This window comes from Poecilia reticulata, chromosome 21 (genome assembly GCF_904066995.2).
Source record: "Poecilia reticulata chromosome 21, P_reticulata-male-v2, whole genome shotgun sequence".
Lineage (NCBI taxonomy): Eukaryota > Metazoa > Chordata > Actinopteri > Cyprinodontiformes > Poeciliidae > Poecilia > Poecilia reticulata.
Genome location: NC_088850.1, coordinates 17,409,341 through 17,423,655, shown reverse-complemented (window position 1 = coordinate 17,423,655; position 14,315 = coordinate 17,409,341). Strand labels below are relative to the sequence as shown.

Sequence of the window (14,315 nt, the reverse complement as noted above, 5' to 3'; positions counted from 1 at the left end):
TCCATCATTCTTGCCCTTCACAGATGGAATGTTGTGCTCCAATTTTGCAATTTTAGTTCAATAGAAAGAAATTTGACAAAGTCTTTGTCTCAGAATGCATTTGTAAACTGCTTTAATGGTCATTTACAACGTAAGTGGCCTTTCAGTCCACTATGGGACTTTTTTCTCAATGGATAATGACACTCCTGTAGCTTCAGGCAGCGTCTTTACAACCAGTTCTATAAGGGGCCAACGGGGCCCAGTGTCCCTGTAGAACTGGTTCTGCTCCCTGTGCTGACGAAATGACGCCAAAATCAGTTTCTTGAGCTGATATGCACTGGCTGGCATGGAAACTGTAACGGATCGTTTAAAAAAATTATTTATTCTTACAGCAACTTTAGCTTCATGCATACTTTAGCTTCTGTTTATTTACTTTGGATCAACATTCTTAGCTTTTTATTCTTTTCCTCTTTCTTTTGGTTTGTTATTTTGTTTGTATGTCCTTTTAAATCCCGTAAAGCACTTTGTATGCCTTGTTGCTGAAAATGTGCTATATAAATAAAATTACCTTTACTCATTTTGGACTAAAGTTCCTCTATCGAACCCAATTCTTCCTGGCCAGTTTGAACAGATGAATGCTGCACCTTCATCTGAAAATGGTACCCAATGAGAAAGCAGCTTTGTGGAGCTCCGGACTTCTCTTTCTCATGTTGAGTCTGATTTATTTGACTTCTTCAGTGATATTCCAGAAGGAAGCAGTGGCTTGGAGGTGCAAATTGTGGCACCGTTTCACTCAAAATGTTATAATCAGAAGCTGAAGAAGTGACATAATCATCCTGGCTTTTCCTGACATTAGTATAAACCATTACTTTCTTTCTAAGGTTTTGTTTTCACTCTCAGTCTGCCATGTTGGCAAACCAAACCGGTTTTGGTAATCCCTGCTAACCTGGTTTATTATCAAAATGTCTAAGATTTCAGAAATAAAACTTGATGAGGTGCTGAGAAGTAAGTTCACCAAATGGGTCTGACTTAATAGGACTTTAAGGTAAAATAGGACGGGAACTTGAGAGCAACACGGTGAGTTTGACGGACTTAATGAGAGTAAAAATTAAACTTGCACAGAACACCAGGGCAAGTGCAATGAAAGAAATCAGCAGAGAACAATGAAAGCCAAGGAGCTTAAATACTGAGAAGGAGGAGGAGGAGTGGTAGCATTGAAACCAGGTGAGTTAATCAGAGGGACGCAGACACACATGGGGGAGAATACAAAGCATGGACACCGAGGGAAGCAGACTAATTAACACGGAGAGTTGAACCAAACACAGATGGATCTACAAACCCAAAGGGAAAAAGACTTATGCTAACATAAGAATCTAATCCAGAATACAAAACGAATAGAACAAACGTAATAAGCGAGCAACTCAACACAAAGGAATTTACTAAATATGGTAAGACCTTAACAAGAGCAATAAACAACCCAGAAATGTTTAGAGTGCAAGCACAGGCGAAAACCAAGCGCAAACATCAGTGGATCAGGACATCTCAAGAGACGGGATCAAACTTTTAGATTCAACAATGATGCAACACACACACACACACACTCATATGCCTAAGAGCAAATAAGAAAATAATAATTAACCAATTCACATAACATGTGATTTTGAAGTTGGACTAGGCACCCGTTGCATAGGTTTCCGGAAGAGCCATTCATGTCATGTAAAGAAAAAAACTTTACATGTAATAATTCACGTGAAAGGTTCTCGCTTGTCTTCGCGTCTCCCTGGTCATTACGGCACGAGAAAGCCTCTCTGCGCAATGCCGCCATCGTGTGGACGCTGGGGAGCAATGCGTGAAAAACGCACCAATTTTCCTGTTATTTGTGTTGAACGTTACGGTAATATCACCTTACTTTACTCATTAAGTGTTCTTTAAACAGCTGTCGTACTAGTCAGTGTTTCTCTCCTAATCCCCGTCCAGCACGCTTAATAACGATTAGTACTGAAACAAAATGCATTCACATAAAAGAAACGCCAAATTTCTGCATAATAATTAATTCGACACAGGCCCAAACAAAGATGATTCGCCGTGTATCGCTAAAACAACTACAGCTCATTATTACACGCGCTCGTTTTATTCGTAACGGTTACGTAACGCCGTCATCATGGTCGATATATTATATTTTAAAATCAAACGAAGGAAGCTTTTGGAGTCGGTATTTCACAGGTTAAACAGAGGACTAATCCAAAACCAGCGACTCTGCCACCGGATGTCACTGCTGTGAAAAGCCTGGAAGCGGTCTTTGCGAGGGACTTGAGCAGGAAGTGCCTTTCCGCTGTGGAAGTGAAGGGCTGCCATTTTACCGAGCTTACGGTAAGAAAACTTAACTCGCGTTGAATGGTTTTGCTGGATGCCACACGGTCACTGTGTGAGCGGTGTACTGTGGAGTCAGTTCGCGTAACAACCTACACGTACCTTCATTAAGAGCCGAGTGTTGCCTTTAGATCTGATTTAGCTATTGTCTGCGATGCTAGTGCTAGCATTTACCTTGAGTCAGTGGTGTCAACTCAGAGTGATGGATTATGAGTGTTTGCTCATGTGAAGATGCAGCGAGAGAAACAGAATGCCACGAAGAATGCAACTTTACAGGAATATTTGGCAGCCTTTTACACTTTTGAGATACGACTATTGCTTAGCCGGATTCATGTTGTGCATGTAAAAGTGTTGAAAGCATCACAAAAAATGAGTCGTCCTTCGAGGAAGTATGTTTTTCTAATGTGCTTGTTCCACTCGCTTTCTGTCTTCTACAGGACGATATGAAATGGGCGTGTGTAAAAATGTAAAAACAAACAAACGAGAGAAAAAAAAACTGTAAAAGTTGAGGATTAATAAAATATAATCAAATTGAAAAGGGTTTTGTAAAAACATATCAAAAAGATTCAGCGAAGACCAGAAACGGATAAGGAAAGATTCAGTACGTCACAAAGTGTTCATACCCTTCATATTTTGTCACATTTTGCTGTTTTGCAGCCACAAAGTTGAAGTATTTTATTTACCTCCACTCATCTTCCCATCTAGCCAGCTTTCCTGTCCTTGCTAAAGCAGAGCATCTCCTCAGCATGATGATGCCACCACCATGTTTAGCCGTTGTGGTGGTAAAGTAGGAAAATGACTTCCAAATTCGTGTTAAACCTCTCCATGATTTAATCTCTGCTCTGTTTGGTGTGTCCCTTTGTCTTCTCGATGCTCTTGCTTCTTTTATGCTCGTGGGGTGCTTTGGATCAGTATTATGTGGTTTATCCAAAAAAGAAGAAAAAAAAGAGACTTCAAGAAGTGTAAATACGGAAGTTATTTCTTATTAAAATATGACCTAAAACTCTGATTTATGGAAGTAGAATAAGAAACTTTTCAAGAGTGCTCTTCAACATTTAAATTATAACAAAACAAAATCTCCCTCTGTTAAAGTATTTCAACACTTTAACATCGTTCACTAAAACCTTATGATTATGATCCTCCATACTCCCCTTTTGAATTATTTGGAAGTTTGTCTTTGGTATTTTTTTACATTCAACCTCAAGAAAAGAAAATTCTGTGTTCCCCCAAACTGGTCACTATCAGACACTTGTGGGTGGGGGGGGGAGGGGGGGGCACGCATTTAAAAACAAAAAACATACTGTAGATCTTATAGGACATCTTTAGAGTAACAACATGTCCCACATTTGTGTTTTTCTCAGCGCCAGAAGTGATAAATGGGGATCAAGGTGATCCAGCTCACCTCAAAGTCTCACCATGAAAACCTTCTGGCTTCCCTGCATCAAATGAGGATGCAGGGTCAACTGTGTGACGTAACGGTCCAAGTGAACTACCAGGAAGAGGTAGAGGAGTTTCAAGCCCACCAGCTGATTCTGGCTGCGTCCAGTGGGTATTTTCAGAAGATTCTCCTCTCTCAGGACGCAAACCGGGCTAAGTTACAGCTCTCAAACATGCACTCGAGTGACTTCTCAAAGTACCTGGAGTTCGTCTACACAGGTAAGATAGAGGTCGCCAGGAATAAGATCGGCGACGTTCAAGAAGTGGCGCGGCTACTGGATTGCGAGGGCCTGTCGGTGGTTTGCAGCGACGCCTTGAGCGCTGGAGTTCTGGAAAGGCCCAAAAGTAAAACCTGTGACTCCAAAGTCAAAGACGGAGAAGGAGGATTACCCGGCGCTGAAAAGGTCGACGCTAAGAAGCAACCTCTTGCCTCTTCGCCGCAGAGCCCCAAGAAACGGGACCGTAAAAAGAAGATGAAGGCGAAAACCTTTCAAAGGAAAACAACCAATCAAGTAAAAAAGTTGAAACTGAAGCTGGCGGGCCGTAAGGTGCTCCAGAGGCGCTTGCGTTACGCTTTGAAAGACGATCCTAAAGATAAAAACCAAGCGAATGAATCTGAGGACAGAACCGGAGAAGATTCTGAACCAGAGAACGAAGAAGACTTAAGCGAGGAACAGGAGAACATCGAGGGCAGAGCCTCGGATGAGGCGCATGACTTGGACTTTGAGGAAGACGCACAGAGTAACGATCCTCAAGACTCGTTGTATGTGGACGAAGAGGAGGAGGACGACGAAGATGAGGAAGGACAGTCTGAGGAGGAAGTTAAAAGGATATCCAAGGCCCAGTTCAGCTGTAACAAGTGCCAGCGGACTTTCCATTATGAGAAAAGCTACTTGAAGCACATCAGGTAACTGGATCGCTGTCCTGTGTCCTACTAACTTTCACCAAAGCTGACCTGTTCCTTTCCCTAGCACATACCACGGAGTGAAAGCACACGTCATCCACCGCTGTGAGACTTGCATGCAGACCTTCGCCAACAGCAGCAATCTGAAGATCCACGAGAAGCACGTCCACAGCAACGAGAGGCTCTTCGCCTGCGACTCCTGCAGCAAGACCTTCAAACGGAAGAAGGACGTCGTCCGCCATAAGCGACAGGTGAGGAGTGACAAAACCTTGCGTGCCCCCTCTTTGTCTTTTCTTTTCCATCTGCATAATAAGCTCAACATTTCCTGTTGTGTCTCAGGTACACGAAAGGAACATGAGACACGTGTGCGCCGAATGTGGGAAGTCCCTCAGCTCCAGAGCGGCCTTGTTGCTTCACGAGAGGACGCACACGGGCTTGAAGCCCTACGAGTGCACCGTCTGCGGGGCCAAGTTTACCCAGAACTCTGCGCTCAAGATGCATCACAGGTAGCAGTCTTGACCTCTTTCCAGCTCATATTTAGGATTTCAGCCTTAAAATGCGACTTCTGTTTATCTTCGCGTTGTAATTTAAAGTTACTTGGAGGTAGCCATGCTTGTTTTCCAAAATCTCCTTGAAGGGTTTTGATTAAGTGGATCAGATCACATTTGCAAGTCACCGAAGGTTGGAATCATGATTAGTGTTCAGTAAGTGTGTTCATGTGTGTGTAGGACACATACAGGAGAGAAGCCCTATGCATGTGACTTGTGTGACTCCCGGTTCTCTCAAAGGCACATGTTGGCCTATCACAAGAGATCACATACAGGTAAAAAAAAAAAAAAAAGAAGAATTTCACAAACATTTTTCCGGATTTGAGTTTGACTTTGAACAAAGACGGCTGACTAAATAAATCCTCTGTTGCTTTAGGGGAAAAACCTTTCATGTGTGAATCCTGTGGTAAAAGCTTTGCATCCAAGGAGTACCTGAGGCATCACTCCAACATCCACACGGGCTCCAAGCCGTACAAGTGTGAGCACTGCGGCAGAGGCTTCGCCCAGAGGAACTCTCTCAACCAGCATTTAAAAATTCACACGGGTATAGTTCCTCAGACACATTTGGAGTACAAGGAATTGTTTTCGTTCACTCTTTTCTTTTTTACTTGATTCACTTTCTAAATTTTGCTGCTCAGGAGAGCGTCCGTACAGCTGCAAGTCCTGTGATAAGCACTTCACTCAGCTCAACGCGCTGCAGAGGCACCAGCGGATCCATACAGGAGAGAAGCCCTATATGTGTGGGCTCTGTAAACGCACCTTTACTGACAAGTCCACCCTGCGCAGGCACACTATGGTGAGTACGGCTTCTCTCGCCAAACGGCAAAAAAAGAAGCATCCGCATTTGAGGCGGGAGCATTGATTCTCTTGTTCTGGTTGCTGAAACAGATCCATGGCTCGGATGTGCCGTGGAAGACCTACCTGGTTGTGCTGGAGGGAAACGTGGAGGAGAAGAAGCCCAAGTCTCCTACAAAAGAAAAGGGAGGATCGGAGGAGAAGAGGAGCACGGCCAGCAAAAGCTCTTCCTCCCCGGTTCCCACCGTCCACGCCGTTGACGATGCAGACAAAAGCAGCACAGAAGCCGTGGTGGTTCCGACTGAGCCGCTGACTCTCCCAGCTGACTGGGCCAGGCATGGAGCCATCACTCTGGTCAGCCACGGCGGCGGCGGCGCCATCGCCGTCATCCACACCGAGGTCCCGCCGGGGACGCAGATCCAGCCCATCGGCACAAGCACCATCACGTTAGACGGTTCGGCCATCGCCATGCCCTTTTCCATCCCGGTGTCCGTAGCTCAGACGTTGTCCTCTGAAGCTCCGTCCGGCTCTCTGTCTGTTCCCACGCTCTCCGTCCCCGTTTCTGAGACCTTGCTGGCGTCAGACATCTCCACGACGTCTCTGCTGGAAGCGGCTGCCGCACAGACGGTTCTAGCTCCATCTTCGGAAAGCAATACAACCTCCGAGAGCGATAAGTTGCACCCAGATATAGAGACTGTGATCGTTGGGGAGGTGTTTCATGGAAAAGAACAGGAACAACTCCTGGGCGATGGACAGAACAAGACAGCAGATGAAGCAGAAACCACCAAAAACCAAAGCTCTGTGTAGAATAAACTCTTTGTGCTGTGATTAAGGATTTTGCGGCATTATGACACAAAAGCTCATGTAAAGATTTTGGTGTCATTTAAAATCACTGTTGTACTGATAACAGCAGTGCTTTATTTCAATGTATTGCTTCTACGCATCAGACTGTAATAGTTGTCAGGTAGTAGGTGACGCTTTGATTTTTTTTGGTCCTGGTTTATTTTCCCTTTGTGTAAGCTTTTACCTGTTTTGTACATTTAATTTCTTCTTATTGTCATATCTTACCCATGCACTTAAGCATTTTAGTGAATTATGACGCTACATATTAAAAATTGCTTACATTTCATGCATATATAATTTAATTGTGAGAGCTTGCATAACAATTTAGCCCCAACATTCAAGGCGATGAAGAGTGTGGTATTGAGAGCGACCAACATGTATGTCTGGATTTAAAAAAAAGAAATAAAAATAAACAGGTGATTGACATGCAAGCTCACAAACACCATGGTATTGAACTTGATCTTTATTATTCTTAATTTTAACAGGCATACATTTCATATCCACAGCCTATTGTTCCACATGGAAGAAGGTAAATACAGAGTTTCTGCTTCTTTTTCTGTTCCATTTGTAAAAACTTTGGTTTCGCTAACACTAGTGAATGTACACAACACAATGACATGCTAAGCAACCGGCTGCTTGGAAGGTGCACTACATCAAAATACACATTCAAGTGACGTAAGGAGGAAGGGGCCTCGTGCCGGTGCTCTTTATTTAAGAGTAAGGAATGCATTTTACATTCAAACTTACAGGTGCAAATAAAGTCTCGCCACAGCAAACACATCCTAGAGTTTTAAGAAGAAGTAATAAAATCATGATTTCATTTGTTCAGATACAAATATATAACAGTCAAAACTTGTGCATATTGTTGCCAAGTTTCAAGAGAGAGGGTGGGAGGGGGAAATGGAAACGGCTTCAATGCATTACTCAGTACTGAGGGCGTGGGTTTGATCGTCTCCTCTAGCGCTATGTAACAGGATTCCTGAAAATGATCACAAACTGGCCCGTTGCATAAATCAAACAGGTTTGCACGCCGACACGGATTAAAAAAAAAAAAAAAGCCTCGTCCGACTAAGAAAGAAACGGTAGAAAACATGCAGAGCCTCTCCTGTCGGTACTAGCGTCAGATTCTGAAACCCCCTCCAGGAGGATTTCAGCTGAGAAAGGTATGCAGCAATCCTCTGTTCAGAGGTGAGGGCGAGAGGATTTACATTCTGACTGGATTTGGATAAGCTGGTAACAAAAACATGAAGCGCTTCTTACAACAGTGAGCAGTGGAAAAGTTAAAAAAAAAAAAAAAAGTCAGCGGACGCTCCCGAACCAGTACGGTAACAGCGAGGGGAGTGTGAAAGAGTGCTCTGCAGTGTGTGTGTGTGTGTGTGTGTGAAAGCATGCGTGATGGAACCATCCCCTCCATGCTGCAACCCTAACCTGAGTTTTTTTGTTTGTTTTTTATTTATTTCAGATCCCCTTCATCACCCTGGATGGTCTTTTTGATGCGCAATAGGAGGGTGGTGTGCCACTGGTCCAGACGGGAGATCGAGTCGAACTCCTTCACCTGCAAACAGGTTAAGAAGAGGCACACAATAACCCACAGCGCCTTCAAAAATCACTCCCAACCCTTCCGAATTAAAGAAGAGAGAGTTTCATTGGGACTTTGTGCGACAAGTCCACACAAAGTAGCAACAACTCTGAAATAGAAATAAATCGATGAAGAAATAAAATCCAATTGTCTTTACAAATACAAATGTAAATGCGCAGAGCTGAAATTGCGAGATTGTGATTGTGACGTGACGATATGTAAATTAAAAAAAAAAAAAACTGGTTAAAATAGGGAATGTGAAGACTCACGGCTTCTGTAAAGGCCTCGTTGTTCTGTTCCTCGTGAGCCTCCAGAAGTTTCTGTTCAACCGAACGCAAGAAGGAAGTTACTATCAGACGCTAACCAGATAACTCCCTTCGGGATCAGGAAAGTATTATTGAATTTGAATCCTTCAGAGGTTTAACTCAGAGTTACCTTCAACAACTTGCATTCCCTGGAGTCCGAGAAAGCAGGGAACATCTCCTCATATTTCTCAACAGCAATCTGTTCAGGCAGAATATACATATCAGCCTCGGCAACACAGTCCCCCAAACCATCGGTGAACCTCAGAGGTGTGGACTTACCTTCGCGTTGAGCTCGTCGACAATGAAATGACACAGGGACGCTTTGAAGAAATACTCTTTGGCGCTGTATTTCAGCAGCGGGTTGTCCATCGTGTTGGCTCCGACCTCGATGGCAGTCAGATCAGGCAAACGTTAGCAGAGTCGAGGGGTTGTTGGAAGCAAAGGGGAGGAATGTGAAGTACACACCTGCTCGTAGATCTCTATGGCCTTCTGGTATTGCTCCAGCTGAGCGCAGTAAGCTCCCACTTTCAGCAGACACTTGTTTGCAGAGCTAAAGAGAGAGGCGTCACCGATACATGATCGATTACGTAAAGTAACACAGTCTAGATTTGAACAATCAACTGTTTCACATTGACTGTTTAGACTGTGTGACTGTGGGAACGGTACCTGTTTGACTCCTCTCCTTTGTAGTAGTCTGCTGCTTGCTCATAATGAGCAATAGCCTTTAAAGAAAAGAAAAGAAAAAACACAAACAAAAATAAAAGAATTTACAGCAGATGTATTAAAACGGCTGTCGGAATTTCTTTTCCTCTGATTGCATCACCTTTTCGATATCCACCAGCTCAGACTCATAGATTTCTGCGATACTGATGTGATGTTTGGCAGCGATGGTAAATCTTCCCTGGAGGAGGAAGAGGAAAAAAATCATTACACAGCGGATCTATCGGGAGACGCCACACCAATCAACGGAAGAGCTCCACGCTTAATCCAGGGCATCATCATGGAAGAAGTACCTTGTGACTTCGCTGTTAAAAGGTTTTTTGCGTTCTTAACATTGTGGAATAAAAATCAGATCCAGATTTTTTGGCAGAGACGACAACTAAACTGAATGAAAAAAAACCATATTTTGTGTTTGCGACCTGTAAACTTCCAGGTGACGTCACACACTGCGCCGTTTACACAAAGGAAATTACAGGCGACATCCAGAAACCGAAACATCAAAACACACGGAGACGAAGCAGAAACAGCGGTGGTCACGTTCCAAGTGCGTCTTACCATGTCTGTGTATATATCGATGGCAGCATTTAAACACTTGATTGCCTCTTAGCAGCATAAAGGAAAGAGGAGGGAACAGTTAGACAATACATTACGGCTCTTCTGTTTCATATGAATAAAATGGGGGTGAATATTAGAAAATCGGATATTTTCAGATTTATTAAAAGTTACTTTTTTTGCTTTTGAGATATGAAGGATAACATCAATGTTGATCTTTATTAACTGAATTATCAAAGTAGACTTCTAAGGACCTCTGGTGCCCATTAAGCTGAAAACAGCAACTAAAGCAATTCTTAAAATGTTTTGACTCCACCAATTCAGTCTGACAGATCAGAATTATTGAATTACAGATGCAAAAAAAAAAATTCACTCTTGACAATTTTGGGTTCAAAATCTGGACATATCAACATGAGAGCAGGAGGGTAATAAAGACTAACAGCTATTATAGCTAGAAAAAGTCTTTTTTAAATACTTTGTTATACAAAGAGTGTAAGAGTTCATCACAGGGATACAGTCAGATTATATATATATATATATATATAAGAATGTTAGCAAGGTTTTCCCCATGCTCATATCACATGTGGATGTATTCACATCTTACCATTAGGGTCAGACTTCTTGTAAGCATTTCCTGCGTCAATGAAACTGGTGGCGCAGTCATGTTTGTTCTGCAGCTGCATATGCAGACGTGCAGCCTTGCAGAAGGCATTTCCAGCAGCTGAAAAAAAAACCCAGCAAGAACTGGCATTCAAACTGACACACTACTATCTAGCCTATTCTCTGACTTTGGCATGCGGTTTCTTGAATCTTGACCAGACAAATGTCACATTTATCCCATACCCTTCTAAAAGAAGGCTTAAAATTGTTATGTTGGACATCCATTTACCGCTCCAGTTCTTGGCCATCTTGAACATGTTGGCAGCTCTGCAGTACATCTCGCAGGCCTCCTCCACTTTGTGATGTCCTCTAGGGAAGTGAAAAGGAAGAAGAAAACAAATATTGTTGGTGTTTATATGCAAGGAGGAGTACCATAATTTCCAATCTGCCCCCTGAGACAATTGTATAAGCACCATTTGATGGAATTGCAATTGTTTTCTGAGTATTTCTCTACAAGTTGTGTACATCTGGAGACAAAACAAAAAAAGTGTGCCCAAATTGCTTCTTTTTTTTTTGCTAAATAGCACGAGCTTGGATAGGTTGAATGGAATTGAAAAGCTATTTTCAAATCTGTTCCATTAAGGATCCTTCTAGGATTGACTTTTACAGAACACAATTTTTGCATGTTTTCTGAATGTCTTGCATGACTTGTGATAAACTTTATGCAGGATTTCTTGTAGCTCTCTTCTAGGCCAGATTTGTGAAATGAAAGGCTAACAGTTGTTGCAACAGATTCTCCCATCTGATCAATGGATCTTTGCAGCTCCTTCTAAGTTCCTATGGGCCTCTTCTCTGCTTCTTTGATTAATATTATTCTTATCTGACCTTTCAGTGCACATGGGCAGTCGTGTCTTTGTGGTTTTGCTCCTTCGCCATTCTTAAATACCTACATAGCCTAAACCTGCTTTAAATTTTGAGTGGTGACATTTGAAGGCAGGCGGTTTTTCATTCGCTCGTTTGTTTCGAAAAACTTGGAAGCCTTACATTATTTTCTCTGGAAGAAAATCTGCTCTTGTGCAGAGCCACGTCTTTATAGCACCTCTAGGGATTAACACACCTTTTGTTTAATCAATTGGTTTAGAAGTACAGATCCGGGGATCACCTGGGTTTTAAACTATGCAGGAATTCCTTTTTTTTATGTATAGATTTGGGGCAATGGTTTGCATTTAAAGGCGTTTTGTTCTAATATATCAGCTAATGCAGAGAGAAGCTACTTAAATGTGAACGCCACTCATTGTTTTAAACGACTTATTTACATAATAGAGAATATTCCAGCTAAAGTGTAGCACACTGTAACCCTCTGAGGCTATATGGTGACTCTGCTGCGCATAATGCAATAGAAAGTCTTGCTTTACTGCTTTGTTTACATTGATAACAGCTAACTTAGCAAGTTGATTTACAGGGCTTTTCACAACTAAAGTCACAGGTCACCTTCTTGGTTTAACACATTAGTACAATATTTCACTATTAGTATTATAATTTGGCTTTATAGAATATGAAAGGTAGATTTGGGCTTCGTGCCAAGTTTGCTGCTGACACTTGCTAGCTGTTCTTTGGTGCAGTGCTGTCTTACCCTCCAAACATCCCTCCCAAAAAGGAGCCGGAGGACTTGACTTTTTTGTCAGCGTCCGCCATTAGCTGAATGGCTTCCTTTTCTTTGCCGGAGTTGTCCATTTCTTTAGCCTATTTAGAGGAAAACTTGTAGTCGCAGGAAAAATTTAAAATACCCGCAGAGGATTCAGTTTTGTACAGTAAGGATTACAGTCGATTTAGCGTAGGCGTAACCCAGCTTGTGGCTTTAGGAAGCGTGGCATCATGGGAGCTTGAGTTCTTTATAAACCAACAACGCTTGGTGTCATTGTGACAGAAACTACGACTCCCAATGGGAAAGAATCTGGATTTTTATCACCCCCGTTTTACGTAACACGTCGGCGCAGTTCCCAATATAGAGACTTCTTCCAGTACTATGAATAATATTTAGGCGTATATATTAATAGTGTGTTTTCAATTTCTCCACAGATAAATACAACATTTATGTATATCTGGACTAAAATAAAAAAAAGGCACAGCTTGCGGTTTTGCAAGTGGTTTATTTGTCAGCAGAGGGCGCTAAAACACCATGAGAGACTTTTGTTTCTAACGTAGTGAATCTCAACAGCCTTCAGGTAGTAAGATCGATTTCAGTAGCCACAACATTGACATCCCAACAAAGTTAAAACATTTTTTAAGTGTGTGTTTTGTTTATAATCAAATTCTGATTTCTATCAAGAGAAATTAACTGCAATTATAGTGCCAGTGAGTATGATCTGTTTAAATGTCTGTAAAGATCTTTTAGAGTGTTGTTTATAATATAAAGTTTTGATATACTCTTCACAGTGACATATTTAAATAATTTTTGATAGAAAGACTGTGGGGGATGTGTCAGCAATATGAACTTCAATCTAAATTGTAAAACCTTATCAGATACATATTGTTGAGCTAATAAGCACAACTAAGGGTGTTGCAAAAATAAACAGAGATCAGTGATGATAAAACCAAAGTTCACGGCGATACTGGCCAGACAACCATCAGACGACATGAACCCTCACACCATCCGGGCTTCTTGCTGTTATGTAAATGACTAAACCACACATACCACAGCTATAATTTCTGAGAAGAAACAAAGAAGAAAAGAAAGAAATAAAAAAGAAGGAAAGAAAGAAAGAAAGATAGATTCCATCTGTGCATGTCACATCAACTTTTCTGGTGACTATGATCGTGTTTCTTCAAACCGAATCATGACCCACGACGTGCACAACTTCATTGACTGAGGCAGTTTATCTTTTCTTATCGTCAGCGTGTCAATGCAAATCGATGCCATAAGTTTTGGAGCAAAGGATTCCCCGGTCCTATCATTTGTAATCATCACCATTATTTTCTCAGTCGTATCGATTTGACTGCCTGCAGCAATAAGCCTAAATTTTCATGTGAAATCACAGTAAACTGCGAAACAGTTTACGGTTTACATACATTTTCAGCATAAATTTAGCTTATTTTCCTCCTTAGTTACACATTACTGAGAATCTTTTAGTCTGACCTCGATGTACCAGTGCATATTTTTATGCTGTAGGACTATGAAATTGCAAATGTCTGCAATAAAAACTGCTGGCATTCCCACTCTACTCATACCAATATCAGCATAACATTTAGTTCATGACTTTTAAATGGCCTGTCTACAATGTGTACAAGAGTAAATCATTCCATTTTTTTACTGCACATTAGTAGTAAAGTGTAAGTGGACAGTATCTCCTGTGACACACGTGTCACAGGAGATAGTGGTTTTAAAGACTTCAGGAAATGAAAGCAACCAAGTTGTATGGATTATTTAATGGCACTAGTACTTGCATTTTATGCCTCTTTAGTATGCACGGTGATATGTTTAGCTGCATTTTGAAAGTTCATTGCTCTCTGGAAACTGGAGATACATGGTAACTATGTTCTTCACATGCCTGATGAAGCAGCAGAGCTGGTAGATGTGACCTCATTGCCGAGAATTTGTCAAACCATTTGTCATTTAAGATACATGCGTTACTGTGCGAGAGGTTTAAACCCCCACGGTTCTCAAACTGTGGTCCACACGTCAC

The 14,315-nt window shown here is 41.9% G+C and overlaps 2 protein-coding genes across 3 annotated transcripts; one reads left to right on the top strand and one right to left on the bottom strand.

Annotated features, from left to right (window-relative positions):
* The first annotated feature begins 1,180 nt into the window (after positions 1-1,180).
* On the top strand, positions 1,181-7,321 carry gzf1 (GDNF-inducible zinc finger protein 1). Of its 2 annotated transcripts, none has more exons than XM_008398303.3 (8): positions 1,181-1,427; positions 3,711-4,693; positions 4,758-4,941; positions 5,030-5,196; positions 5,419-5,513; positions 5,615-5,782; positions 5,877-6,034; positions 6,127-7,321. In XM_008398303.3, exons 2-8 carry the CDS (start codon positions 3,726-3,728, stop codon positions 6,838-6,840), a joined length of 2,454 nt encoding a protein of 817 aa, XP_008396525.1. In that variant the 5' UTR covers positions 1,181-1,427; positions 3,711-3,725; the 3' UTR covers positions 6,841-7,321. The 2 variants fall into 2 exon arrangements, with proteins under 2 accessions (XP_008396525.1, XP_008396523.1); XM_008398301.3 differs by lacking the exon at positions 1,181-1,427 and adding an exon at positions 1,664-2,349.
* Positions 7,322-12,518, bottom strand: napbb (N-ethylmaleimide-sensitive factor attachment protein, beta b). Its single transcript, XM_008398298.3, has 11 exons — positions 12,266-12,518; positions 10,922-11,001; positions 10,637-10,753; positions 10,036-10,082; positions 9,584-9,661; positions 9,427-9,482; positions 9,226-9,310; positions 9,040-9,144; positions 8,891-8,959; positions 8,725-8,775; positions 7,322-8,431 (listed from the first exon to the last, which is right to left on the bottom strand). The coding sequence occupies exons 1-11, from the start codon at positions 12,364-12,366 to the stop codon at positions 8,330-8,332; spliced, it is 891 nt and encodes a 296-aa protein (XP_008396520.1). The 5' UTR covers positions 12,367-12,518; the 3' UTR covers positions 7,322-8,329.
* Between the last annotated feature and the right edge of the window lie 1,797 nt (positions 12,519-14,315).

Excerpts from the sequence above, each read along its gene's own strand:
- gzf1 (XM_008398303.3), top strand. The coding sequence starts at position 3,726 with ATGGGGATCAAGGTGATCCAGCTCACCTCAAAGTCTCACCATGAAAAC. Across the intron at positions 5,197-5,418 it reads GCGCTCAAGATGCATCACAG|GACACATACAGGAGAGAAGC; the intron begins GTAGCAGTCTTG and ends ATGTGTGTGTAG. Across the intron at positions 5,783-5,876 it reads GCATTTAAAAATTCACACGG|GAGAGCGTCCGTACAGCTGC; the intron begins GTATAGTTCCTC and ends TTTGCTGCTCAG.
- napbb (XM_008398298.3), bottom strand. The coding sequence starts at position 12,366 with ATGGACAACTCCGGCAAAGAAAAGGAAGCCATTCAGCTAATGGCGGAC. Across the intron at positions 9,662-10,035 it reads TCGATATATACACAGACATG|GGAAGATTTACCATCGCTGC; the intron begins GTAAGACGCACT and ends TTCCTCCTCCAG. Across the intron at positions 9,483-9,583 it reads AGCTGGTGGATATCGAAAAG|GCTATTGCTCATTATGAGCA; the intron begins GTGATGCAATCA and ends TTTTCTTTAAAG.